Raw genomic sequence first — 27,998 nt, forward strand, 5'->3', positions numbered from 1 at the left:
TTTACCTTTGTGATTTATTTACTTTCAGACTTCCTGCTAACATTCTTTCGCAGTTTGTCCTGAGCTCACAAGGAGACTCAGACTGAGGTTAGAAAGATGGATCCTGCCGAGGTGAAATGGTCAGCAACGGAGTATTCTCTTCAGGACTATGTTACCACCTTTAAAAATTGTTTTCCCAACATCATCAAAATCACTGAGGGATTCCTAGGGAAGCAGGAGATAGACAGCGTCAGTTCCAGCACGGTGAGAACGGAATACATGTGTGTTTTATCTCCTGTAATTGCAGATCCAGTGTATCTGTGTTTGAGTCTGGTTGTTTTCCCCCAGTGCTTATTTTAGTAAGCTTTTCCCTAGTGCCACTACTTTATGGACTGTTGACAGCTTATTGAGCATGTTTTTAATATGATTTCAAAGCATGTGTAAATGTAATATAGAAATAAAACAGACATCCTACCAGTTTTCCTGTGCTGCGTTTCTAAACACTGCTTGCAGATTTGAGTACTGGACATTTTTTTTATTGATAACAGGAAAAAATTATAAAAGCAACAAACTGATATATATAATATATTCATGCGCCTTTTTATCTATGGTAGTATCGTCAATTTTTTACTGGTACCTAAAATCAGGGGGTATAATGAAAGGAGAGAGAACTGAAGGAGGGTAGAAAGAGTCTGATTGACACCAGCAGCTGTAATTTAGGGGCTGCTACACCACTATAAACAAAAGGACAAACAAAAAACAAGAAATATACAGCACTAGGGAGTCAAAAGTAATAAACAAAATCACTATTAAAAACCTTTAAATAGTGTGTGAATTATTAGTAAGATTGCAAATATATCAAACTATTTTCTATTTTATTACTTCCCCTCCGGGAGGTCAAGTGGCAAATTTGGGAGGGGGCATGGTGATGTGATCGCATCACTGTGGCCCCACCTCTTCTGTGCAATGCCGCGATTCATGGCACAACACAGCGGGCGGTGGGCATGATTGCATCATTAAGTTCTGTCCTGCCAATGATCCAGGAGGATGTCTGGTCTTCTCCAAATTTGGGAGCCTTAAGGACATTCTGAGATAGTATGCAAATATGTCTATCAGTGGAGGCAGAAGTTAGTGAGAAACTGAGCGAATATAATCATTCATTGAATATGTATTAAAAGCAGACAGCTTGATGATGTCACTTGATTTTTCTCACTGCCTACTTCGACAGCAATCTCATTTTACAATGATTATAGCATAAATGGCGCTGTATTATTTATGAAGCTGATTGTAATTTTATGTTGTTACAGAGCAATATAAATTAAGAAAAGAGTGCATTGTGTAGGGATTTTTTTATGAAGTTTTTCATATATATTTTCTGATTGCTTGCCTTTGAAAAAGTACAATGCAACAGAATAAGTACAATCCAACGGTGAAAGGAAAACTTATCAATATAAGAGTCATCTCAGCAGCCGTGTAGTGAAAAGCATAACAGACAAATTAACTTTTGACATCACAACTTACTGATTTCAAAGTTACTTTTCACAGACACTTATAGGTATATTGCACCACATATTAATAATATAGGCTTTCATATTATACACAGAGTGGCCATTGAAGAACAAAGTCTCATATGTGGACTTTGCACACAAAAAAAGTACATAATCTTGGAAATCTTGGAAATGTGAACTTGTAAAACAGGTTTTGACAGGCAAGTTAGGCTGTTTAGTTCCTCGGGTGGTGTAGTCAGATCACTTACAACTTCATTGCAGCCTGTTAATGTAGTTGCAAGATTACTGCTCACACAGGGCAATAGGGGGTATCAGCAGTTGCATTTCCTGCAATGCCTGATGATGATGATGATGATGATCAGAGATCGCTGTAACTTTGGACCCATATATGCTGCGATATTGGACCAATTGCCCAATACAGGCTACAATATCTCAGTGTGTATGGGCACCTTAACTTATTTATAAAAATGTAATTAATACTAGTAGCCCTTTGACAAACTGGGTCTCTCTTGTTCAGGGTAGATACACATGGTAGATACACCCCACTTTGAATAGAGCGACAAATCAGCTTAAAATATGTATCCCGTGCTATGTAGAACAAAGTTCATAAAACTGGATTTACACACAGGTACATACATGATGCTTGGATTACTTTTCTTACATTTATTATTCCTGTTGAGTTCCCTCAATCCTATCCTATTGTAATCACCATTTCTGCTCAGTTTGTGGAACTCAGCAGACTGTAATCGCCCTTGTATATATAGGTGAAGTGACATTATTATCTATGCACTCTTTGAAGCACAAAGGTGTATCTACAATTACATATCATTAAATAGACTCTGATCAGATAGAGCTGATAATGAGAACAAGGAGCCAACTCATTCCTGGATCAGTTACAAAACGTCCTAATCATTGCAAATGTTTAAATTTCAGTTCCAACTCCTTACCAAATGTAGGTTAGAAACCTGGCATGATGTACACATGATGGTTGAATTTCATGTTTTCTTTTTTTTTTTTACTAGTCCCCGAGTTTCTACATAAATACAGAGTTGCCTATGAGTCTTCCTGGGTAATGTTTCACTGAAATGCACTATAGACTGACAATAAACAACTTATGAGAGAAATAGAACATTATACCCAGAGCAGGGCTGGGAGCTTGTAGTATGGAGGCAAGTACAAATAAGAGGCCCTTTGAGCAACAGCCAAATCTATCTAACCACAGCACACATTAACAGCCCATGCAGTCTTCTGGAAAATGCCAGAAGGGCCGACGGTCAGATGGGCCAGTCCCGAGCAGTCGGTGCACGGACACTTCCTGGTGGCTGGCTCCTCCCCAGGAACCAGCCACATGGCTGAATGTGTCGCCACATTCAAATCTGCACAGGTCCTGCAAGGCAGCTGTCAAAGAGCGGGCAGAAGACATAAACAGACAGATATAAAAGAAGATGAGAAGGTAAGTACACCATTGGGGGAGGAAGGATGCCACACAGAAAACGAGGGGGGGGGGGGAGAAAGGGTGCCACACAGAAAATGGGGGAGAAGAGAGGATGCCACACAGAAAACGGGGGGATAATATGATTTGGGCCACTACTGTGTGGCATAATGTGATTTGGGGGCACTATTGTGGCATAATATCAACTGGGGGCACTATTGTGGCATAATTTCAACTTGGGGCACTACTGTGTGGCATAATATGATTTTGGGGCATTATTGTGGCATAATATCAACTGGGGGTACTATTGTGGCATAATATGATTTGGGGGCACTATTGTGGCATAATATGATTTTGGGGCACTACTGTGTGGCATATGATTTTGGGGCACTACTCTGTGCCATAATATGATTTTGGGGCACTACTGTGTGGCATAATATGATTTTGGGGCACTACTGTGTGGCATAATATGATTTTGGGGACACTACTGTGTGGCATAATATGATTTTTGGGGCACTACTGTGTGGCATATTATGATATTGGGGGCACTACTGTGTGGCTTAATATGATTTTGGGGCACTACTGTGTGGCTTAATATGATTTTGGGGCACTACTGTGTGGCATAATATGATTTGGGGGCACTATTGTGGCATAATATCAACTGGGGGCACTATTGTGGCATAATATGATTTGGGGACACTATTGTGGCATAATATCGACTGGGGGCACTACTGTGTGGCATGATATGATTTTGGGGAACTATTGTGGCATAATATCAACTGGGGGCACTATTGTGGCATAATATGATTTGGGGACACTATTGTGGCATAATATCGACTGGGGGCACTACTGTGTGGCATGATATGATTTTGGGGAACTATTGTGGCATAATATCAACTGGGGGCACTATTGTGGCATAATATGATTTGGGGCACTATTGTGGCTTTATGATTTTGGGGCACCGTTGTGGCATAATATGATTTTGGGGCACTACTGTGTGACATAATATGATTTTGGGGCACTACTGTGTGGCATAATAGAATTATGGCGCACTACTGTATGGCATAATATCGATTGGGGGCATGTACTCAAGCATGAGGGAAGAAGAATGTTAATATAATGTGGGAGGTAGGTTATTAATTTAATGCTGGAGTTTTAGGTGGGGGCTAATTATTTAATTGGCGCTATTTTATTTGTGGAGTGATGTGGGTCAATTTAATTTAATATTGGGGCCTAGCAATTTAAGAGTGATTGGTGCTGGGGTGGTTTGGGGGCTTTTAATTGAAAGTGGGGAAAGGTGTTTGGGAAAAAAATGTCTATTTATTAAATGTGAATATGAATTATTTAATGGCAGTGATGGTTGCGGGAAATAGGTATATTTATTAAACGTAAATGCTATTTAATTTATTGCTGGGGTTGTTTGGAGGGAGGGAAATAGGTTTATTTTTCATCATCAGCAGCTATTTATATTAAATGTGAATACTAGTATTTTAATGTTGGGGCTGGAGGGAGGCCTAATTATATAACAGGGGTTGTATTGATTTAAACACCAGGACTGGTTGGAGGTTTCTAAATTACATATACCCACTTTTTTTCAAATAGGGCCTCCAACATTCCAGTATCCAGACAAGCAGCAACTGAACTGAAGACACCAGCAGCCACAGGCTGAAAGACAGGTAGGAGAGAGCAGGACAGTCTGCCAACTGTCCTGAATCTGGTGGGGAAGTCCCAAATTTTGGTGGCTGTCTTGTTTAGTGAGATATGGTCCGACTACAAGGACAGTTTGGAGGTTTTTCCCGCTTCACACTGTACTGCTTGTGAAGACAGAGCTGCGTGCAACTAACAGTACTGCACATAGTATTGCTTATGTATTTGTCTAACATTTGTCTAAAATGATAACCATGTTACACAATAGGGGCTCCCTGTCTTAAATACCCCGGGCCCCCTGAGCGGTAATCCAGCTCTGGTTAGCAGACTGATAACTGATGTACAGAAAGTACATTGTATTCTTTTATTGTTGAAAGATGATGCCTTGGCATGGGCTTCTCCTTTGATAGAAGCAAAAAGTCCCATATTACAAGATCTTTCTAATTTTATGGATGCAATGAACCAGATATTTGATGATCCAAATCGAAGTGCTACTGCTGAGTCAGTTTTATTAAAAATGAGTCAGGGAAGACGTTCAGTGGCTGAATACACCTCTGATTTCCGAAGATGGATCTTGGACACTGATTGGAATTCGGCAGCTAAGCTGTCTGTTTATCGAAAGGAGTTATCTGAGTTCATTAAAGATGAATTATCTAGAGCTGATGCACCCACTGAATTTGAAGCCTTTGTTAAACATTGTATTAGTATTGATGCTCGTCAAATGGAGAGGAAACAAGATAGATGCGGTTCCATGTGGACTCATCCTAATTATCCAGAACCAGCAATATCAAATTACTCTGGAACTCCTGCAACACAACAAATTGAGGAGTCTGAGCCAATGCAAATAGATACCATTCGCAAACAGATTTCTATTGAAAGAAGAGATCATTGCCGACAAGAAAATCTCTGTTTGTATTGTGGTAAATCTGGACATTATGTTTCTAATTGTTCTCAACGACCTCGCAAGACAGTTGCTACATTGATGGAACCTAAAGACTCTGACCAGGAATCTATTATTTCATGCTGCTCACATCAACTGAATGCTATTATTCCTCAAATTTCTTCACTGTCTACATTTGAGAGAGAGAACAGAAGAATAAAGAATCATTTTTCAATACCAATACAACTTGAGATAAACTCTCAACTTATTTCAACCATGGCAATGCTGGATTCAGGAGCCAATGGTAATTTCATGGATATAGATTTTGCTAAACAAAACCATATAGTATTTCAAGAAAGAAAGACCCCTGTATTGATGGAGACAGTTGATGGGTCCCCTCTAAATTCTGGTCCCATCACACATGAGACAGAACTTATGTCCCTGATGATTGAACCCAATCATAAGGAGGAACTCACTTTTTTTCTCATCTCTTCTCCAAATTTCCCATATTTTGGGTCTCCCTTGGTTCACTAACAATAACCCAGCCATTAACTGGGAGTCTCAAACCCTAACGTTTCAAGATCCTATCAGTGTGGTCCCGCTCGCACAAGAAGAGAATCAGATCTCAGTATCCCCCTCTTCTGTGGAGGAACAATTGCCTGTTCAATATCAGGATTTTGCAGATATCTGTAACAAACAAAATGCTGACAAATTACCACCCCATCGACCATATGATTGTCCCATTGATCTATTACCTGGGGCTGCTATTCCTTTTGATTGGATTTATTCATTAGCTGATCCTGAATTAAAGACACTAAAGACTTACCTGGAGGAAAATGAAACTAAAGGTTTTATACGTCCTTCAAAATCTCCAGCAGGGGCTCCTATTTTTTTTGTAAAAAATAAAGATGGATCTTTGCGGCCATGCATTGATTATAGAGAATTAAATAAAGTTACTATAAAGAACAGACATCCACTTCCTCTCATCCCAAAATTATTGGAAAGACTGCAGACAGCAAGTATTTTCACAAAGCTCGATTTAAGAGGAGCGTACAACCTAATATGCATTCGACCAGGTGATGAATGGAAAACGGCTTTTCGAACAAAATATGGACATTATGAGTACCTCGTGATGCCGTTCGGGTTATGTAATGCCCCTGCTACTTTCCAACATTTTATAAATGATGTCTTTTGAGATTTGCTTGATCTGTTCATTATTGTATATCTTGATGATATCCTTATCTTTTCTAATTCTTTACCAGAACATCAAGAACATGTTCGAATTATTTTACAACGGCTACGTATAAACCAATTATACATCAAATTGGAGAAATGCGAATTCCATCGTACTCAAATAAAATTTTTGGGTTACATTATATCCCCTCAAGGACTGTGTATGGATCCCTGTAAAGTGCATGCTGTGGTAGATTGGCCCATACCTAAAAACGTCAAAGATGTGCAACGATTTATGGACTTTGCTAATTTCTATCAACGTTTTATAAAGGACTTTTCTGGAATTGCTGCCCCCATTACTCAGCTCACAAAAAAGATTTCCTCCTTTCAGTGGTCACCAGAAGCTGATAAAGCTTTTTCCATTTTGAAAACGAAGTTCATGTCAGCTCCTATATTAATTCATCCTGATCCTACACTCCCATTTGTTTTGGAAACTGATGCATCGGATTCAGCTATAGGAGCAGTAATTTCACAAAGGGTAGGAGAAAAATTTTTACTTCACCCCTGTGCTTTTTATTCAAGGCAAATGACTGCTCCTGAAAGAAACAATGATGTGGGAAATAAAGAACTTCTTGCCATTATAGCTGCTTTTTCAGAATGGAGACATCTTTTAGAAGGTGAAAAGCATCAAGTGATAGTCCTCACCGATCACCGGAATTTGGAATTCCTTAAATCAGTAAAAAGATTATCTCCCCGACAAGCTCGATGGGCTCTCTTTTTAAGCCGTTTTGATTACCTAATTTCCTATAGACCTGGATCGAAGAATGGAAAAGCTGACGCCCTCTCAAGAGCCTATGTGGAGAATCCTCAACAGGTAAAGCCTGTTCAAACAATAATTCCTGATTCAAATTTTTTGGGGGTTATTTGTACAACGGAGTTATTAACAGAGATCAAGAATGGATATGATATGGATTCTACCCTCATGAATCCTCCAAAAAATGTTAAATTATCTTATGACAACAGAGTCTGGCATATGGCACATCAACTATACGTTCCAGAAAAAGCACGGTTAAAGGTCATGCAACTATTCCATGACTCTAAATTAGCAGGCCATAAAGGACTTCAGAAAACTCAAGAACTGTTAAGCCATTCATTCTGGTGGCCCAACTATAAGGAAGATGTAGCAAAATATGTATCCTCTTGTACAACGTGTGCCAGATTTAAGACTCCTCGTGCTTCTCCTTTTGGACTACTACAACCTTTGCCAATACCTACACATCCATGGGATTCCATTTCCATGGACTTTATTGTAGAACTTCTGAGATCTAAGAATATGACCACTATCTTTGTGGTTATTGACAGACTGACAAAGATGGCTCACTTTATACCCTGCCAGGGTACTCCTACAGCAAAAGAAACAGCCGACTTACTTATAAAAGAAGTTTTTCGTTTGCATGGCATTCCTAATCATGTGGTGTCAGACCGAGTCGTTCAATTCACATCATGATTTTGGAAACAGTTTTGCAAATCCCTTGGCATTGTGGTGAACTTGTCCACTGCATTTCATCCACAGTCAAATGGACAAATGGAGCGAACAAACCAAACACTTGAGCAATAACTCAGATGTTATATTTGTCACCTACAGGATGATTGGGTTGATATCCTCTCCATGGCTGAGTTTGCATACAATAATTAACAACATTCATCTACAAGATTTAGCCCTTTCTATGCTAATCTAGGATATCATCCAAATATTTGTCCCAATCTACCTTGTGACTCTCCAATTCCTGCTGTGGAAGATAGACTGATTATTATGCAAAGTAATCTTGAATTATTAAAAGAGACTTTGAAAACTGCTCAAGAAAGATATAAACTTGATGCTGACAGATCACGAAGGGCTGCTCCAACTTTTAGTATTGGTGATGAAGTATGGTTGTCAACTAGACATTTAAGAATGAAGGTACCATCTGCTAAGTTGGGAAGTAAGTTTATTGGTCCATATAAGATCATTGCACAGATTAGTTCAGTGGCTTTTCGATTGGATCTTCCTGATTCCATGAAGGTACATCCTGTTTTTCATGTATCATTACTAAAACCTTCAGTTAAGAATCCATTTCCTGGTCGCTCTTTGCCTCCTCCTGAGCCAATTCAAGTTGATGAGCATGAGGAATTTATAGTCGAAAAGATCCGGGACTCTCGTATGTTTCGAAACCAATTACAGTATCTGCTACGTTGGCAGGGATATGGGCCAGAAGATGACTCTTGGCAATCTGCAAAGGATGTTCATGCCCCACTTTTGGTAAAAGCATTTCATCGACAGCATCCTGGGAAGCCTGGTCCTAAGTCGTCCAGAGGATGTCGTTGAGAAGGGGGCATCCTGTTATGTACTTGCCCTTAGTTTTGCCCTCATTCAAGATGGCCGTGATTGCCTCATGAAGTTTCCATCTTGGATCTCTGTTATGAACTTGCCCTTACAATAGCCCTTATCCAAGATGGCCGGGACTGTCTCATGAAGATTCCATCTTGGATCCCATTTCCTGTTTGGGCCTAGAAAAGGCACTTCCTGTTATGAAGCCTTTGCACGAGTATTGTGTTTGTATCTGAACCAGATGCTTCCACAGAACCTTGACTCCTTGTGATTTGGACTACAAGTACTTGATACTTCCACCAGACATTTATACTCTTGTGACTTTGGACTTTATTTGTTGGACACTGGAGATTTATTTATATACCAAAATAAATCCTGTTGAATTAAGAAATACCTGGCTATTGGGTTCCGTTTGTGATACCAGAAGTGTGACAGTCGCTTAGCATCCAGCCAGGTCGCTGCAGTATTTGTCCGAAAGTGTATGAAAATAATAATGTGACCTGTGAGGTGGTCAAAATTGACTGCACTGCAAATTAGTGTTATTGAGGTTAATAATAATGTAGGATAAAAAGAGCAAAATTAGGTGATTGTAGCATATTTTAAACATTTTCCCTCCAAAAAAATACAGATCAAAAACCAAAACCAAAACCAAAACACACAAGGGCGATTTTGCTGAAACCAAAACCAAAACATGAAGCTAATCCAGATCCAAAACCAAAACCACTTCACCTCAGCTTCTAATTGGTCTCTATTATTCAACAAGAGCCTGAATGCCGGCAGCCCAGATGGCGTTCAAAGATGAAGGCACTAAGGTAACACTAATCACACATGAGAATTCACCAATAAGTTTGCAGTAGCATTTCATATACTACCAGTATAAATACCAGCATGGTAGTTTGAAAAAAGCACAGATAGTATTTGTGTTGTTTGTACAAGTGATCCATTCTCATCTTAAGCTGTGAGGACTGGGGGAGGGACTCCTTCGGAATGGAGGCTGGCCAATAGGGGAATTAACCTGTGCACATAAGCTGGTTTACCATCATGTGTTGAGTTTATGTAATTAATTGGAAATTAAGTTTCTGCCAGAGACTATTATTCATCTGTAAATCCTCAGGTGTACATAAGGTGTCATATTTTATATATCACTAAAAGATCTGAATCTGAATTGTTTGTAATTTTCTGATCAACTCAAAATGACGTTGACCATTCTATCATATGGGGAGAGCATCGCAGAGAGCGATCTTTGGATCCCTCTATGGCAGGCTCCATGTTCTTCCCCTCCTGTGAGCATGTGTAGTCTCATGTGCAGTGCAAAGACCAGGTCAGCAACTTGAAAGTAAACTGATCTTGATTGAGATCACTTTGCTATAAACTATTCGCTGCGACAGGCACCTATCTGAGCTTCTGTTCTGCATGAAGAATTTGAAGAAATTGATACATTAAATCATTTCTTATCATTGAGATAAGGACTGATAATTTGTGTGAAAAAAATGTGATCTGCCATAACCCCCATTTATATAGTACCCCCAAGTACTATATAAATGTTTACGGTTAGGCTTGCTATATTTACCAATCCATTTTTTTGTTTTCAATCTTTGCTAAGCTGATTTCCTTTTTACAGATTTTCCTACATTCCATGTACTTCCACAATTAGTTTTCAGTCTCTTCTAGTTTTAACAATTTAAATTATTACTTTTTTTCTCTTACCGTATTCATTACTTCCTTAATTAAAAACATTGGCTGCTTTTTTTCCCTAGAATTGTTATTGTCATATGGTATATTTACTTTCAACAGTATTTATTTAAAATACTTTTACAAATCCTATATTGCCTTTACTTTAGACTACCCTTTCCTTGTCTATAAATTCAAGCTGATTCTGAGCCGATTAAACTTTGCCCTTCTGTAACTCATAGTTTTTCTTCCTCTACATTACAAAACCTTGTATTGAAACTAAAGTCAAATATTACCAGGTTGCAATCCTTATTCCGTTAATGCCCCCTCAATTTATAAATTAAATATAATCTCTGTTCAATTAGATATTACCAAGTTCAACAAAGCTCACCTTCTAGTTGGTTCTTCTACCCATTGTGAAAGGTAGTTGTCTTTTAAAATAGATACATATTGGTTCCCTTTGCTACAACCACAAGTTTCACTATTCCCATTTATAGCTGAATAGATAAAATCACCCATTTTTCTAAGCGGTCAATTCAAATTGTAATAATATCTGAATTTCAATACAGTAGTTGTACTAGGAGGATGATAACAAATCCCAGTTAGTATTTTACTGATGTCTTGTTCTACATGTATATCTACCCATAGTTAAATATTCTACACAGCTATAATTTTCACAGCTATTCACATGCTGGGGAGATTTTAAATAGGTTTTTACATATGCATAAACCTTTTCATCGTTCCTATATTTCATATTTCCTATATTTGATATCCTTCCTAAAATGTGATATCATTCCTAATGAACTGCCCAGTCATGACTTTCATTCAGCCAAGTCTGTTATATATTTATTAGAGATGAGCGGTTCAGATTCAGAGAAATCTGACAGATCTGAGATTTTGGGTTCTGAGTAGATACAAAACACGACTCAATGCTTTGCGCCAAAATTGGATCTGAAAATGAGGAGAAATGTTATTTGCAGGAAAATATGGATCCAAAACGCTTGTTGTTATACAAGAAGTGCATCATTGCACTTCTGGTTAATTCGTTCCAAGCTGGGATACATACTGCCTGAGTGTGCATTTGATAGTGGAGGTGCGTTATTGCACCTCCTTGGTGCATGTATTAGGTACTCATGGGGAGTACACACCTGCTAGGCAGGTATCTGAGTGACTCACCTATTAATCACTGTGTTTGGTTGTTATAGTGAAAACCCATTTGTGTACTTCCATTTTTGGCACTTCCAGTTTATGTGTTCCAGGGTGGAATGCATATTGTTTGGAGTGCCTCATAGAGAATACAGTTGAGCCATAGCCTCATATAATTTGCAATGATATGCAGACAATCACCGTTTGATGACACCAACTTCTCAACCACTTAATTACACCCCTAGACTCGCACTGTAGGACGGCACATGAAATCTATTTGTTTCTCCTTAGAGTTAGAGGTAAATGTATCAAGCTGCGAGTTTCAGGCGGGTTTGAAAAGTGGAGATGTTGCCTATAGCAACCAATCAGATTATAGCTATCATTTTGTAATATGTACTAAATAAATGTTAACTAAAATCTGATTGTTTGCTATAGGCAACATCTCCACTTTCAAACCTGCTGGACACTCTCAGCTTGATACATCTACCCTTTTTTTTTTTACTTTGTTAGCATTAATGTTTTTAATTCAATTTGTTTTTATGTTTGGCTTTTGATTGATTGATTTATGGATACATAAACTTAAGTGAATTTTTTGCTTTTACATAAATTTATTTATAAACAATTTATTTCAAGTTTTATTTGTAGCACAAAATGTAATCAAATAATATCTGATTTTGCAGATTATCAGAGTCAACAGTCTGTACAACCAGCAGAGAGTAGCTGCTTTAACCAAAAGTGGGAGACTATTTTCTTTGCCCACTAAACTGACAACAGTGAAATTCTTGGTGGCACAGAATGATGGTCCTGCTAAAAGTAAGTGGAACTTTACGCATGTTTTATAAGAACCATATCTAATTAAAAGCTACTTTCTGTCAAACTTTAATTATGAGAGATTGCTTTGTGTCTAGTTAAATTGATTGTCTGATGACTGAGAAACTTTCTCTCCCTCTGCACCAATAAATTAACCCCCCTTCTTTTTTAAATACTGTTTTATTAGAAACATCTTATACAGAATAAGCATTACAAAATCCTGAGAGGTACACCAGTAATATTGTAAACATTATAGACATACTGACATGCAAAATTCTTTTGCAGCTGGAAGAAGACTGAGTATCTATCTGGTGCTAAGTAGATGTTATTTTAATATTTTAAACTGTAAGGTAAGAGGGTATAAGGTATTGGAAAGGAAGGGAGGAGGGGACAAGGGGAAGAGTGGGGGATTGGGGATTCACGCATCAAGCAAAAGAAAGTTTAACTTGTTTAATGACTCCATTCGACTTCTATCAGAACTTAAGTAAGGGTTGATTATGATATGAGGCCCACGAGGACCAGACTTATATAAAGTCACAGAGGAGCCCCTCAGGACGCTGGTAATGTGCAAGGACAAGGACCGCTGTCCAGTATGGGCGCATTTTGGGACAGTCCCACCAGATATGTATATATGTTCCCGTTTGACCACAGTTTCTCCAACAAGCAGCACTTGTCTGCGGATATATAGCTTGCAATCTGGAAGGAACATAGTGCTATGAAGCAGTTTGTTAGCATTTTCTTTGATGCGGACATTAATAGAGCAGCAAGCTGTCCAATAATAAACATCCGACCATTCATCCTGGTCTAGTGTAATCCCCAAGTCCGCCTCCCACTGCACCTGGAAGCGATCCCTAACATCCAAGGAAGTAGAAAGTAGGATATTATATAATATGGAAATAAGGCCTTTTGAAGCTGATCCTGAGAAACATAAATTCTAAAATGCAGTAGGTGGCCTAGAGGACAGCTGGGCTTTGACCGTTTGATGGTAATGTCTAACCTGCAGATACTGGTGGAACTGTCCCATCGCAAACCCACACCAGTCCATCAGATCTGAAAATTGTGGGAATATTGCTGTTTTAGTGATGTGATTAAGTAATAGTAGTTTGCCCTCTCCTACCCACTTTGCCTACATAGAGAGCAATAATCCAGGTGTGAAAGCCGAGTTGGACCATAGGGGTATCAGAATCGAAGGAGTAGGAGAAAGGGACACTAATCTATTGCACCGGGACCAGATCAAGAGCGAGAGGGACACCATCGGGTGGGTTCGAGCAGGGGTAGGACGCTGAGCGAATGGCAGCCAGAGGACAGAGCAAACCGGTGAGCAACCCAATAAATCTGATTCTATGTCCACCCATATCCTAGTTTCATAAGGGGAGTGCCATTGTACACACTGGGCCAACCATGCAGCGTAATAGTAATTGCGCAGGTTGGGGATGCCAAGACCACCTGCCGTGGGAAGGCGCTGTAAGATGCGGGCAGCGACCCTAGGTCTCCTATTCGACCAAATTAATTGCATAATAGAGGTTTGTAACATTTTTAGAGCTGAGGGGGGGACTCTAATCGGGAGGGTGTGAAAGAGATATAGTAACCGAGGCAGCAAATTCATTTTCACTGATGTGATCCGTCCAACCCAAGATATCATAAGCTTATCCCATGACGCCAAGTCTTTTTTTATACAAGCTATGAGTGGAGGGTAGTTAACCTGATACTTTCCACCTTTTTAGTGAGAGCTATTCCCAGATATCTTATATGGTCCGAATTCCAGTGAAACGGGAAATTCAATTCTAAGAGTTGTTTCAACTTAGGGGAAATTTAAAAATCTAGGATATCCGTCCTCGCTGTATTTATTTGAAAGTTTGATATTGCAGAAAAAATGTCAAGTTCTTGAAAAAGATTGAGGAGCGTGGTTAAAGTGCAGGTAAGTGTAAGGAGAATATCGTCTGCATAGAGAGCTATCTTATGAGTGTTGGAGGGTAACTGTATGCCGTGATATTAGTGTTCAGGCGTATTCTCATAGCCAGGGGTTCTATAATCAAAGCAAATAGGAGGGGGGACAAGGGGACACCCCTGTTGGGTCCCGTTTCAGATAGAGAAAGATGGAGAGGAACATCCATTCACCTGAACAGAGGCAGTCGGGTTGTGATATAGAGCTGATATCCCTTTAGGGAAACGATCCTGAAAGCCATAAGCCAATAAGATTTGCATCATGATGGGCCAGCCTATGCGGTCAAAAGCCTTCTCGGCATCTAGAGATAGGAGGAGAGAAGGCTGCTCATTATCGTTAATGTGTTTTATAAGGTCTATGATCCACCTAGAATTATCGGCAGCCTGACGGCCCGGAATAAATCCAACTTGATCTGGGTGTACCAATCTAGGAAGCACTAAGTTTACTCTATTCGAGAGGATCTTGGCATATATCTTAAGATCAATGTTTAGCAGTGAGATGGGACGATAGCTACTACAAAGAGAAGGATCTTTGCCCTCTTTTGGAATTACCGAGATCCGGGCACGGGTAGTCGCCGGATCAAAGGGGGCTCCGTCAAGGATTGAATTAAACCAGGAGGTAAGCTTTGGGCTAAGGACATCTGCAAATGTTTTGTAATACTTGGCTGGGAAGCCATCTGGACCTGGGGCGGAAGCCGCCTTCATGCTACGCAAAGCTGTAATAGTATCATCCCATGTTATGTCCGAGCAAAGGAATTGAATTTCTGCTTAAGAAAGTTGCAGTAGATGGCAGGAGTGCAAATAGGCATTTATTCTTTCCTCCAAGTCCAGAGGCGGCGGAACCGAAGCGTCTAGGTTGTACAGTGATGAGTAATAAGCTTGAAATTATTTTATTATCAAGCTCGGGTTATATGTAATTTTCCCTTGCGGATTTTTAATAAATGAAATTGCATTACGTGTACGCCTCTGCCGCAGCCTCCGGGCCAGGAGGGAATCCGCCTTATCACTCTTTTCATAGAAAAGTTGTTGGGAACACTTAGGATTACGAGCTTTTTTTTGGACAACACCGCGTTGAGCTGACCCCTCACTACCGTTAGTTCCTGTAGATGTGATGGGTCTAGTGAGCCCTGATGTTGAGTAAGAAGAGAAATGAGTTTGCTTTCTAACATGATAATCTGCTCTCTTTCCTCCCTGCGCCGAGCGACAGCTATACTAATAAGACGTCCCCGAATTGTAACTTTATGTGCCTCCCAGACTGTGGATGATGATAAATCAGGGGTCTCATTTAGAGCAAAGAAATCGGTTGAAGCCTCTGTTAGCTCTAGGCATGTCGTAGGGTTGAGCAATAGGGTATCATCCAACCTCCACGACAAACTACTCTTGGGTAGATATGCTACATCTAACTGGAGAGATACACCCATATGATCAGTCCAGGCTAATGGATGAAGCCCTGCACTAAGAAGTTTGGTTGCTAATTGCGTATCAATTAAGAAGTAGTCTATTCGGGTGTATATTTAATGGGGGTGTGAGTAGAATGTATAGCCCCTATCGGTGCCATTAATCACCTCCATGCATCTAAAAGAGAGTGTTCTCTGAGTAATTGAGCGAATTGCCTGGCTAGACGGGCAGAATGTGTTGGGGTAGTGGGAAGCTGTGGTCGTTGGAGACCTATCTATGTTAGGACCCAATATGATATTAAAGTCGCCTCCCATCAGCAGGTGGCCCTCGGCTTGTTTATTGACGAGGCTAAGTAATTTTTGAAGGAAGGAAATCTGGCCATTGTTTGGGGCATAGCAACAAACTAGTGTAACTGGAAGTTGGCCCAGAGTGCCCACTAAGATGAGAAACCGGCAATCTGGGTCAGCCGTCGAATGGTGTACCACTAGCGGCACAGAAGGCCGTACAAGGATTGCCACTCCTCGATGTTTTGATGTAGCTGAGGCAAAAAACGTTTGAGAAAAAAGCTTTCCTTGGAATGTCGTATGGGGTTGGGCGAAATGGGTTTCCTGAAGGAAAACCATGTCGGCCTGTGACTTTTTTAATGCGGCCATAAGTGTGGAATGCTTTTGGGGGGTACCCTCCACCCTTCACTTTACCCTTAATTTTAAGAATATAAATGAAAACAGCCCCAAAACATGTTCAGCACCCCACATCACTCATTCGACATCCCCATCTGCTCCAAAATTGCACCACATGCCACGCAGACCTGTCACTTGCTCCAAAATAGCCCTACATGCTATCAGACACAAAATGCCCTCACATGCCCCTTAAACTCCCCCACATTTTATGGGGGGTTTCCATGTGACGCCACCACAGTGGGCATGAACATCATGCATGGGGCGTGACTATCATTTTAGAAAGCACTAGGCTGCTCTTCAACCCCAATCACCTTCAAATATAAAGACAATGGTGCATGCACTACTGTTCGGTGCATGCAATCCCCCCTTCACGAACAGAGCAGTGCAAAGTGGACATACCTCCCTACTATCAATGCAGTTGGACCAAAGTCCTGACTAAGCGGAACAGTCATCCAAAATCAGACTGCCCAGAATTGGCAGATTGTCTTGCTCCCTTCTTGTTCCTCTGTTTTTGTAGATTTTGCTATCTGCCGCTGCTGGTGTCTTAAGTTCAGTTGCTGCTTGTCTGGATCCTGGAATGTTGGGGCTCTATTTGGAAAACAGCATAGGTACATGAAATATAGACAGCCTAGCAATGAGTAAGCACTCTAGGTCCCCCCAACCAGCCCTCATGTTAAAACAATAGCATATATGCTAATAGGCCTCCCCACCTGCAACCAGACCCAGCATTAAATTATTAGCATTCAGAAGTAATAAATAGACCTATTCCCCCAACATGCTCTGACATTAAATGACTAGTAATCTCATTTAATAAAATGCACCAATTTCTCCCCCAAACAGCCCCGGCATTAAATAATTATAATTCACATTTAATAAATAAACCTATTTCCCTTCAAAATTGCTCAGACATTAAATAATTGTTATTCACATTTAATAAATAGACCTCATTCTCCCTAAACTCAGCCCCACTTTCAGTTAATAGCCACCAAATCACCCTTGCATTAAATAGACATCATCCCACTTTAAATTAATAGCCCCTACCATGACCCCACTATTAGTTAAATAGTCCCCACCATCAAATAAATTGCTCTTCAATAAATTAATATCTCCCACTCACTCTTAAATTAATAGCCCATCCTCCATCTACACTTATTAAAAACCTCCCTCCTCCCACACTTTCCTTCTTCCATCCAGCACTCTGCAATGAAGAGGCAGCAACTTCTGCCTACCTCTTTTATAAACTGCTTATGTGGTATGGTGCGCAAGTCACATGTGACAAAAGGCTGGCCTCTATTGGGGGTCTAGCGGTGGCAATAATGGTGGTCTTCAGCTCATCCGCCCATTCTGGACCCATCTGAGAAGTATTGTGTGTGGGCAATAGCAAAGACTTTTTCCAAGGCTACATGCGCAGCCTAGGGTGGGGGGCCCCCCTGGTAGCTCTTGACAGCCTTTGCTAAATCTAAATCGTTATAAGTCATATGAACATTTAGATTATTCTATCTTTCTGAACTGCAAGCAAAATAGGTATAACTTCAAGGAAGGAAAAGAGGCATTACATTACCTAACACACTGCAAGCACAGCAGAAAGGTGGTATTACTATCATTATCATTATTATTATTAGCGTTTATTTATAAGGTGTCATAAAGTTCTGCAGCATTGTGCATGGCGGTAGTACAAACAAGGTAGACAGGTTATATAAAATGTACATAGCACCAGTAGAATTGGATAGTATGGTTAACAAATACAAGTGTAATACAAAAAGGGTATCATAAATCAAATATTTTACAAAGGGCAGATACAAAGATGGCAAGGGTAGCTGAAGGTTACAAGTGAAGGATAAGAAACAAGTGGGGAAGAGGTGGGAGGTAGGAAACAAAAGGAAGGAGGGCCCTGTTTATGTATTGTTACAAGCAAGTTAGCAAACAAAGGAGATGGGTTGACACATAGAGGGGAAGAAGGAAGGGGACGTTAGAGTGAGGTTAGGCAGTGGTGTTGCAAGCTTTGGTAAACAGGTGAGTTTTGAGGAAGCGTTTGAAGCACTGGAGGTTGGGTGAGAGTCTGACAGAGTGAGGAGTGTGGAGCAGCATGGGAAAGTCTTGGAGGTGGAGGGAATGAGAGATGGTAATTATAGGGCTGGAGAGGCGCTGGACATTGACTGAGCGAAGAGCGCGGTGGGGAGTGTGGAGTGATATGAGGTGGGAGATATGGGTGGGCAAGATCTTTGCAGGTGAGGGGATTGAATTGGATTCTAAAGGGGTTGGGGAGAGTTTGGCAGAGGGGGGAGGCAGAAACAGAGCAGCATGAGAGAAAGAACAATCTTAAAGAGGGGAGAGGTGGTTGAGGCCAGATAGGAGAACTTTGCAATAGTCAAGGTGAGAGATGATGATAGAGTGGATTAATGTTTTGGTGGCATCAACTGAGATCGTGGTGTTGTCAACAGGAAGGAGAAGTAATGAGAAGTGGTGACATGTGAAGGATGGAAGACAATGAGCTTGGTTTTCGCCATAATTTGCTTGCAAAAGCATTGTGACAACCAGGAGGAGATGGAGGAGAGAGAAATCTGAATGAGGAGTGAGGGGGAGAGGTCAGGGGAGGACAGGTAGAGCTGGGTATCATTGCCATAGAGGTTGTAGATCGAGATATATTAGGTAAACCAAGAGATGACAGTGCCGTGAAGCTCAAAGGAGTGAAGGGTGTGCAGTAGAAGAGGGTGTCTACTGGGTCAAAAGCTGCCGAGAGGTCTAGAGTATCTAAACACAAGTGACACGTAATATAAAAGCTTATACAAATATAGAATTTTATGGCAATAACCACATGGCCCATCTAGTCTTCCCATTTTATTACTAAAAGCCTCAGACTTTATTTAATCAATAGCTTTATATATGCTATATTAATCAGTTAGTTAAGTAGCAGCACATAATATGTTTATAAGAGACCCATGTTTTGAGTCTCGACCCACAGAATTATTGAGCACTACAGCTGCTGAAGAGAAAAAAAGTATGACTGCACTTATGTACCTTTCCAAATGTTTGTTTCTTCTACAGATCCAAAATTACAGTTGCCAGTGAACCTGGAAAGCATATTGTCTAAACATAACCTGCCGATCACTATCCATTCATCCAAGGCTTTATCTTATAAGCAAAAAGGCGATATGAAATCTCAAGATGAAATACTTTCTGAGCTGACATTGCAAGAAACATATGAGGAACCTTTTCTATTCGGACACCCCATTGATAAGGGTAAGTGGAAATAAAGACATCTAGTAGTATGGTTTTGCTAATCATATGGAGTGTGTGTTCAAAAGTCAACACGTACATTAAACAATATTTCCTTATAACAGGTTGGACATATAACTGGTGAATTATACATATATGCAATTGCTCCTATTGGTGAATTTCAGAAGGGGTCACTCCTTTAAGGATGAAGTTTGCAGCAAAAATTACTAGTTTTGAGCACTGTGGGCCTGATTCATCAAGGCATGCATACTGAGCACAACGTTCGTTTGTTTTAAAACACGAGTAAATCAGCACAAGACAGTGCATGATACGACCAATACCTATGTGGATTATAAATTTGCAAAAGAACATGCAGAAATATATATATATATATAGAATTAATGTCACCAGTTAATAATAGAGGCATTAATTGATAAAACAGTAAAAAAATATTTTTTTTAAAAAAAAAATATGTTTTTTCCTTGACTACTGAACATAAAAAAAACAACATTTTAACAGTTGCTCCTGATTGCAGACACATGTTATAACATGCATACAAGACTGTCATCACTACTGCTCAGGACTTAGACTAGTCCTGTAGCTAGAGAAAGAGATATGGCAGAAAAACAAGTAACTTTGCGATGCCCAGAACTTGATTATTATTATTATTATTATTAATCTTTATTTATAAGGTGCCACAAGGCATCCGCAGCGCCGTACAGAGACAAACAAATTACAATACAATGGGAGACAGCACAGTACAGTAAACAGTAAGCACAGCAACTCAGTAAGCTCAATGCATAGCTAGAGAGGGTGGGGAAGGGGGATGGAGGATCCGCAAATGACGGGGCCCAAGAAGGAGGGCGCGGAAGACAGGGAGACCCCCAGGGGGGAGGAGGGAGCGAGAATGGACATGGGGTGGAGGACCCTCGAGGAGGAGGGCTAAGTAGCTGGAGAGCAGAGTTAGAAGTGGTGGAAACAGGAGGAGAGATGGCCCTGCTCAGAGGAGCGTACAATCTAAGGGGAGGGGTGGACAGACAGAAAGACGCAGGGGAGAGAGGGAGAGTATGGGGACGGAGGTAGAAGATAAGGTAGGAAGTTAAGTGGAAGACAGAAAGGCTTTAAGAAAAAGGTGGGTTTTTAGGGCCCGTTTGAAACTGGAAAGATTAGGGGAAGTTCTGATGGAGGGAGGGAGCATGTTCCAGCGCATGGGAGGAGGTTATAAGGGGGGAAGAGAGGCGACGGTCAGAGGCAGAATGGAGAGGGCGGGATGGAGCATGAATAGAGAGGAGGGTGTAGATGTAGGGCGCAGTGGAGTTGGCGAGGGCCTTGTAGGTGAGTGTGAGGAGCTTAAAGAGGATTCTGAAGGGGAATGGGAGCCAGTGAAGGGCTAGGTAGAGGGGGGAGACAGAAGAGGAGCTGCGAGAATGGAAAATAAGCCTAGCGGCAGCGTTAAGAACAGATCGAAGGGGATCGAGATGAGAGTGGGGGAGGCCAGTGAGGAGGAGGTTGCAGTAGTCCAGGCGGGAGATGATCAGAGAGTGGATAAGGCATTTGGTGGCATCTTGGGAGAGGAAGGGCCGGATCCGAGCAATGTTACGCAGCTGGAAGCGGCAGGATTTAGCAAGAGAGAGGATGTGGGGGCCAAAGGAGAGAGAGGAGTCGAGGATGACACCAAGGCAGCGAAATTGGGGGACAGGGGAGATAGAGGTGTTGTCGACAGTGATGGAGAGGTCAGAAGGGGATGAGGTATGAGAGGGAGGAAAAACTATGAGCTCAGTTTTGGCAAGGTTAAGTTTTAAGGAATCGAGAGGACATCCAGGAGGAGATGGCAGAGTGGCAGGCGGACACCCTAGAGAGGAGGGAGGGAGAGAGATCAGGAGAGGAGAGGTATAGTTGAGTGTCGTCAGCGTAAAGGTGGTAGCTGAAGCCGAAGGAGCTGATGAGTTCACCCAGGGAGGAGGTGTAAAGAGAGAAGAGTAAGGGTCCCAGAACAGAGCCCTGAGGGACCCAGACTGGAAGGGTAGACGGGGGGGAGAGAGTCCCAGAGGTGGTGACAGAGAAGGATCGGTGAGTAAGATAAGAGGGGAACCAGGACAGGACTGGGCCGGAGAGGCCGAAAGACTGGAGGGTGTGAAGGAGGAGGGGGTGGTCAACGGTGTCGAAGGCTGCAGAGAGGTCAAGGAGGATGAGAAGGGAGAAGTGGCCCCTGGCTTTAGCAGAGAGGAGGTCATTGGTGACTTTAGCCAGGGCAGTTTCAGTGGAGTGGAGGGGGCGGAAACCAGACTGGAGAGGATCAAGGAGGGAGTGTTCAGAAAGATAGGAGGTGAAACGGCTGCAGACGAGCCTCTCAAGAATTTTGGAGGCAAAAGGGAGAAGAGATATGGGGCGATAGTTTGAGAGAGAAGTGGGGTCGAGATTAGGTTTCTTAAGAATGGGGGATACGAGAGCATGTTTGAATGAGGAGGGGAAGATGCCAGTGGAGAGGGAGAGATTAAAGAGGTGAGCGAGGTGGGAGCAGGTGGTGGGTAAAGGGAGCGAAGAAGGTGGGAGGGGATGGGATCCAGGGGACAGGTAGTGGGGGGGGATGAAATGAGAGAGTGGACTTCCTCGCCGGTGGTGGGACGGAAGGAGTGGAGGGGAAGGTGGTTGGGGGGGAGGACGGAAGAGTGGGAGGGGTGGAAGAGAGAGTGGAGGAGGAAATTTCAAGTCGAATGGCCTCGATTTTAGAGGAGAAGAAGGAGGCGAAATCGGAGGCAGTCAGGGAGGAGGGAGGGGGGGGAGGGGAGGGGGTCAGGAGAGTGCTGAAGGTGGCGAAGAGGCGGCGGGGGTTAGAGGACTGGGAAGAGATGAGGGATCTAAAGAAAGATTGTTTAGCGAGTGAGAGGGCAGAGCTGTAGGATGAAAGGATGAATTTAAAGTGGAGGAAGTCAGCCAGGGAGCGGGATTTTCTCCAGTGACGTTCGGCGGTACGGGAGCATTTTTGGAGGAAACGGGTAAATTTGGAGTGCCAGGGTTGGGGTTTGGAGCAGCGGGGGTGGACAGAGTGGGCAGGGGCGACGGCATCCAGAGCGGTGGTGAGGGTGTGATTGTAGAGGGAGATCGCCTGGTTGGGGCAGGCCTGGGAGGAAAAGGGAGAAAGGAGGGTATCGAGAGAGGAGGACAGAGATGCAGGGTCAAGACCGTCGAGGTTGCGTATGGACAGAGTAGGTAGGGGCAGGGGGAGGGGAGCAGGAGAAGAGGAGAGAGAGAAGGAGAGGAGATGGTGGTCGGATAGAGGAAAGGGAGAGATGGAGAAGTCGGAGAGACTACATAGGTAGGAGAAGACAAGATCAAGGGAGTGACCAAGGCAGTGGGTAGAGGAGGAGGTCCATTGGGTGAGACCAAGGGAGGAAGAGAGGATGAGCAGTTTCCTGGAAGCAGGGTAGGTGGGGTTGTCAATGGGGATGTTAAAGTCACCGAGAATGATCGAGGGGAGATCGGAGGAGAGGTGGTGAGGAAGCCAGCTAGCAAAGTTGTCAAGGAAGAGGGAGGTGGGACCAGGGGGGCGGTAGATGACAGTGACGCGGAGGTGGATGGGGTAGAAGAGGCGGATGGAGTGAGCTTCAAAGGAGGAGAAGGAGAGGGAGGGTTCAGGGGGAATGACACGAAAAGTACAGGTGGAGGAGAGGAGGAGGCCAACTCCACCGCCTGGTCGGGCACCAGGCCTGGCGGAGTGGGTGAATGAGAGGCCACCATAGGAGAGGGCAGCGGGGGAAGTAGTATCAGAATCGGAGAGCCAGGTTTCAGTAACGGCAAGAAGGTTAAGGGCGTTGGATAGAAAGAGGTCGTGGATAGCAGTCAGCTTGTTGCGGACAGATCTGGCATTCCAGAGGGCACAGAAGAAAGGGGGAGAGGAGAGGGGGGGAATGGGGATGAGGTTAGCAAGATGAGCAGCGCTGATTAGGACGTGGTTGCGTGTGCTTGAGCTTGGCACGCCCTTACTGTAAATTGACTACTGTCAAATGCCCCTTTCCCACCCTGTTCACTGCCCGATAACATGGGCTGTAGTAAGTGTACTTTGCCATCAAAGGCGGAGTGAACAAACCTGCGTTTACAGGCGTATAGTCTGGTTCTGTGCATGCACAGAGAGATTTTGCGCATGATACGTTTAAAATTGGCATATATGTGCCTTGAGGAATCAGGTCCTGTGTTTTGATGATTGTGTGTCCAGGATCTGAATCAAATGTCTGCAGAGCACACTGCTGGAATTGGATGTAGCCAATAATAGCCAGATTCCAGGCTGTCAGGAGAGGCAGAAAGCCCACTTAGTCAAGTGTATGTAGATCTGCCCTGGTATGCAAAGTCCCTTTGAAACAGGATGTAGATGTACTATGGGTGGCCACTAAGGGGTTAAATAAAATAAATATCTGAATTTAATCTGAATTTTTTTATTCTATGCCGGACATATTTAAGGAGAAAAGGGGTTGGAATATGCCATGTTAATATTTTTCGCTTAAGCCATATCATAATATAATTCTTGTTTGTGTTATTATTACAAAGGGAAATTATTTATCGAAGAACCAATAACTGTTCCAATGTACATGGCGGAGCTGAAATTGGTGGTGGCTGTGGGATTTAAAGATGGAAACACAGGAAGATGGAAAGAGATATGTGACTTGTTGACTAAACAAGTGAAAAATCAAGGTAGCCATGCAAACATCGTTCTTGATGGTAAGACCTTTGTTGAAATATTTTAACAAAATGAAGATTATAGTAAGAAAGATGATACCTGATAATGTCCCATTATCTAAATACAGCATGACATTCATTGTGAAACAAAACTGTGATATGTGTAGAACTTACATGAAAATTGACTAAATGCTTTCTAGGAAAGTAGTTGAACAGTAATTACAACAATAAGACCTTTGAGTAACAAGATACTATTGACTTGGTTTGTTAATGTACAATCTTCGCATACTGACCTATGGCAGCATGCGTTATATTGGTGTCCTCCAGTGGGCTACATCATGTTGACTGGAGAGAAGAGAGATAAACTTAGGGAGCATTTCAAACCATATCAATTAGAAACCAAACATGGTGTATGTAATATTCACCCTGAATTGGAAAGTTGCCAAAGTAGGTGTAAATGTAAAATTTAATTTGGTCATTGGTTAAAAAAATTTTTTTTTTCAGAGTTAAAATAAAACATGATATAGTAACAGTTATGACTATAATGTCTTCAATGCCAACAATCATGTGCATTGATAAGAGAAAAAATGGCAGCAATGCAAATCTAATTTTACCATCAGAATATCTGCTTCCATATTGGATTCATTTCTAGGCATCTGTCTACAAGAAAAACAGTGAGCCGTCTTATAAATAAAGTGAATGGCAGGGTTTAGTTATAATGAAACACTAAACAAATTAGGTTTCTTTACTTTGGAAAAGGGCACCTAAAGCAAATTTTTATTTATTTTACTGGTTATGATCAAACAGCTGCATTTTTGTATTATCCCATTAACATGGATGTAAGGCTTAGATGTTAGAATCTGATGCACTTTTTTATTTGAGGGAGCATTAAGATATTTACATTGCATATATGCATAATGTAGGACAGTTGTAGGATCGTTAGACTTTAACCAAATCCTTAATTTGTACATGAATAAGTGTAACTCCTATGCATACTGCAACAGGACAAGCAGTGTGCAGGAGAGAGTGGGGCCAGCCCACAGAAGGGGCATCAGTTCCAATTAGCAAGTGCTTGTCCTCCTTCAGCGCCCTCCATTCTCTATTGTAGTGCCATGTGCACCACTGTTTATTACTGCTCTGCATTGACTGATATTCAGTGCAGAAAACATTCTTCGACATCTATACAATACAAAGAGCACTCTAGTGATCTCTATTATATATAGAGCAGCTTTACCTCATTTGCTCTCCACCTTCTTATATTTCTTGTTCAATATCTCCCTCATTTGTCCTCTCTCATTCTCTACTTGTATTATGTCTGTCAGAGTTCTGCTGTGCTACACTTCCTCACTTTCTCATGTATCCTGTAGCCCAGGTCTATTTGTTTGTCTTCCACTGCTCTGGTCTTCCCATTGGTTATGCCTGTCTCTGCCTTTGTGTCTCCCATGTCTGATATGCTCTTATATCTCCCTTTCACATCTCAACTCACCTGATCTCTCCCTCTTATCTCCCCAGTCCTACTTACCTAACTGGTGCACCAAGCTGCAGCCTGGCATCTACCTGTACTCTACTTGTACCACGGCACATGGTTCATCATTGAGTTAGAGATGTGACATGTTATTCTCTCTCTCTTCTCTGACATGCGCTGTGCATTAAAGCGTTCCTGGATGCTGTTACAATCCAGCCCTGCGATGAAAACATCATTAGAGGGAGTAATGAGAAACAATAGGAGCTAGTGGGACATTGAGATTTGCAGTCCAGGCAGGTCATACAGGAGATGGAGGCTACCCAATCAAGGTGACAGGAGGGTGGAGTGGAGGTTTTCTTTTTAACTATAAGGGCATTCCGGTTGTGGAATTCCTTAGAAACGGAGGGAGTGATGAAACATTCATTAATGGATTTGAAAATGAATTGAATGCCTTTGTTACAGGAAAGGGTATTTGGGGGGTATAATTAATGAATTGTAGAGTTGGTAGTCAATCTGAAATGTTAGATGTCAGGAAGGATTTTATTCCAGTGTGAGGCTGAATTGGCAGCTGCATTTCTGGGGCCTTTGGTTTGCCTTCCTCTGGAAAACATAGGTAGAAATTAGATAAGCTTGAACTAAAAGAACTAGTTCCTTTTCACTATTACTATCTAGTCAACTATTCTTTTTTTCTGCAAACAATGTTGAATAATATCATACCAGTTTGGCACAGGCAGAACTTGCCTCTTGAAAAGAAAAATGTGTCAATAGGTGAACTTTTGAACTGGTCTACTTCATATATTGTAGATAATGATGTTAACTAAAAGCTGCGAATTATATATTGTTATCTTTCTCTCTCCATGCACAGAAATATTTATGTTAGATAAAAAGAATCTGTCTCCACAAGACCACATGTACAACATCATTGAGCCAATATATATCGACATCAGTGAAATCAACACTTACAAGAACAAACCTCTAGCAAACAAAACAAGGTGTAATGTGTATGAAATGCAACCTATACAAGTGCCAGAACAGATTAATAAGTACCAGGCACAACCAGCAGTGAAGACTGAGGATCTAAAATTAAAAACCTTCTCAACACTCAATGAAATTCCAACCAATCTGCGCAATCTGACTGTGCAGCAGGTGTGTGAGTGTCTGAAATGTCTCAATATGAACCAGTATGTGGAAGCCTTTCAAATGGCGCAGGTGGATGGTCAACTGGTATATGACCTTAGCCCAGAGATGATGAAGAGCTGTTTGGGCATGAATGGACTTAATGTGGTAAAATTCTTGAAGTTTCGGGATGGGTGGAGACCCAATTTGGAGGGATAGAAATAGAACTATTCAAATATATTTTGGTAAACAATGTTCAACACATCAGACAAATTGTGTGTATCAGACAAATTGTGCAGTGTATTTACTCAGAATGACGGTGAAAATGTAGAATGGGAATCTTTATTGCATCCTGTTTATACAGGAACCTATCCACACTGTCCACACTGTAAATAAAACAAACATACTTGACATCTCTGGTAATGGGAGAAAGAGATAATATGGGGATTTGGAGGTTATAGTACTTGAGTGAAAGTAATGAAAAGGTGTAAATTGTTTCCTATTTTTGTCTTTTTAATTATACTCAACTCAATAAAATTAAACTTATCTGAGCTTTATAAGTAAATAATACAGAAGTACCTGTGAAAATGTTAGAATGACTTTCAGTTGACAAGGGTTATATTAGACTTAATAGATATATTTATACATGACTGGGAAAAATGTATGAAGACTGAAATGAGGTAACATGCATTACTGCCTGTTTATCAGGAGATGGCGATCAAGACTTTCCATTTTATGAAGAGAAACATTTTTCAGACTAATATGTCCACTGACATAAGTATACATATATTCTATAACTTCTGTGAGCAAGATAACATTTGATATAGAAAATCATACGTGCAAAGAAATATATGCAAAAATAAAAACAATATTTCAATGTCTATACCAGTGAAC

At 41.5% G+C, this 27,998-nt stretch overlaps 1 protein-coding gene across 1 annotated transcript; it reads left to right on the forward strand.

Annotated features, from left to right (window-relative positions):
• On the forward strand, window positions 1-27,987 carry LOC142149969 (uncharacterized). Its single transcript, XM_075205245.1, has 5 exons — window positions 1-243; window positions 12,485-12,617; window positions 19,682-19,876; window positions 24,395-24,565; window positions 26,854-27,987. The coding sequence occupies exons 1-5, from the start codon at window positions 97-99 to the stop codon at window positions 27,321-27,323; spliced, it is 1,116 nt and encodes a 371-aa protein (XP_075061346.1). The 5' UTR covers window positions 1-96; the 3' UTR covers window positions 27,324-27,987.
• Window positions 27,988-27,998: the final 11 nt, after the last annotated feature.

Source organism: Mixophyes fleayi, chromosome 4 (assembly GCF_038048845.1).
Source record: "Mixophyes fleayi isolate aMixFle1 chromosome 4, aMixFle1.hap1, whole genome shotgun sequence".
Lineage (NCBI taxonomy): Eukaryota > Metazoa > Chordata > Amphibia > Anura > Limnodynastidae > Mixophyes > Mixophyes fleayi.

What these genes read in the sequence shown, in the direction of transcription:
- LOC142149969 (XM_075205245.1), top strand. Translation starts at nt 97, where the DNA reads ATGGATCCTGCCGAGGTGAAATGGTCAGCAACGGAGTATTCTCTTCAG. An exon ending in CGGACACCCCATTGATAAGG is followed by an intron (nt 19,877 to 24,394) that starts GTAAGTGGAAAT and finishes ATTATTACAAAG; the next exon opens with GGAAATTATTTATCGAAGAA. An exon ending in TGCAAACATCGTTCTTGATG is followed by an intron (nt 24,566 to 26,853) that starts GTAAGACCTTTG and finishes CTCCATGCACAG; the next exon opens with AAATATTTATGTTAGATAAA.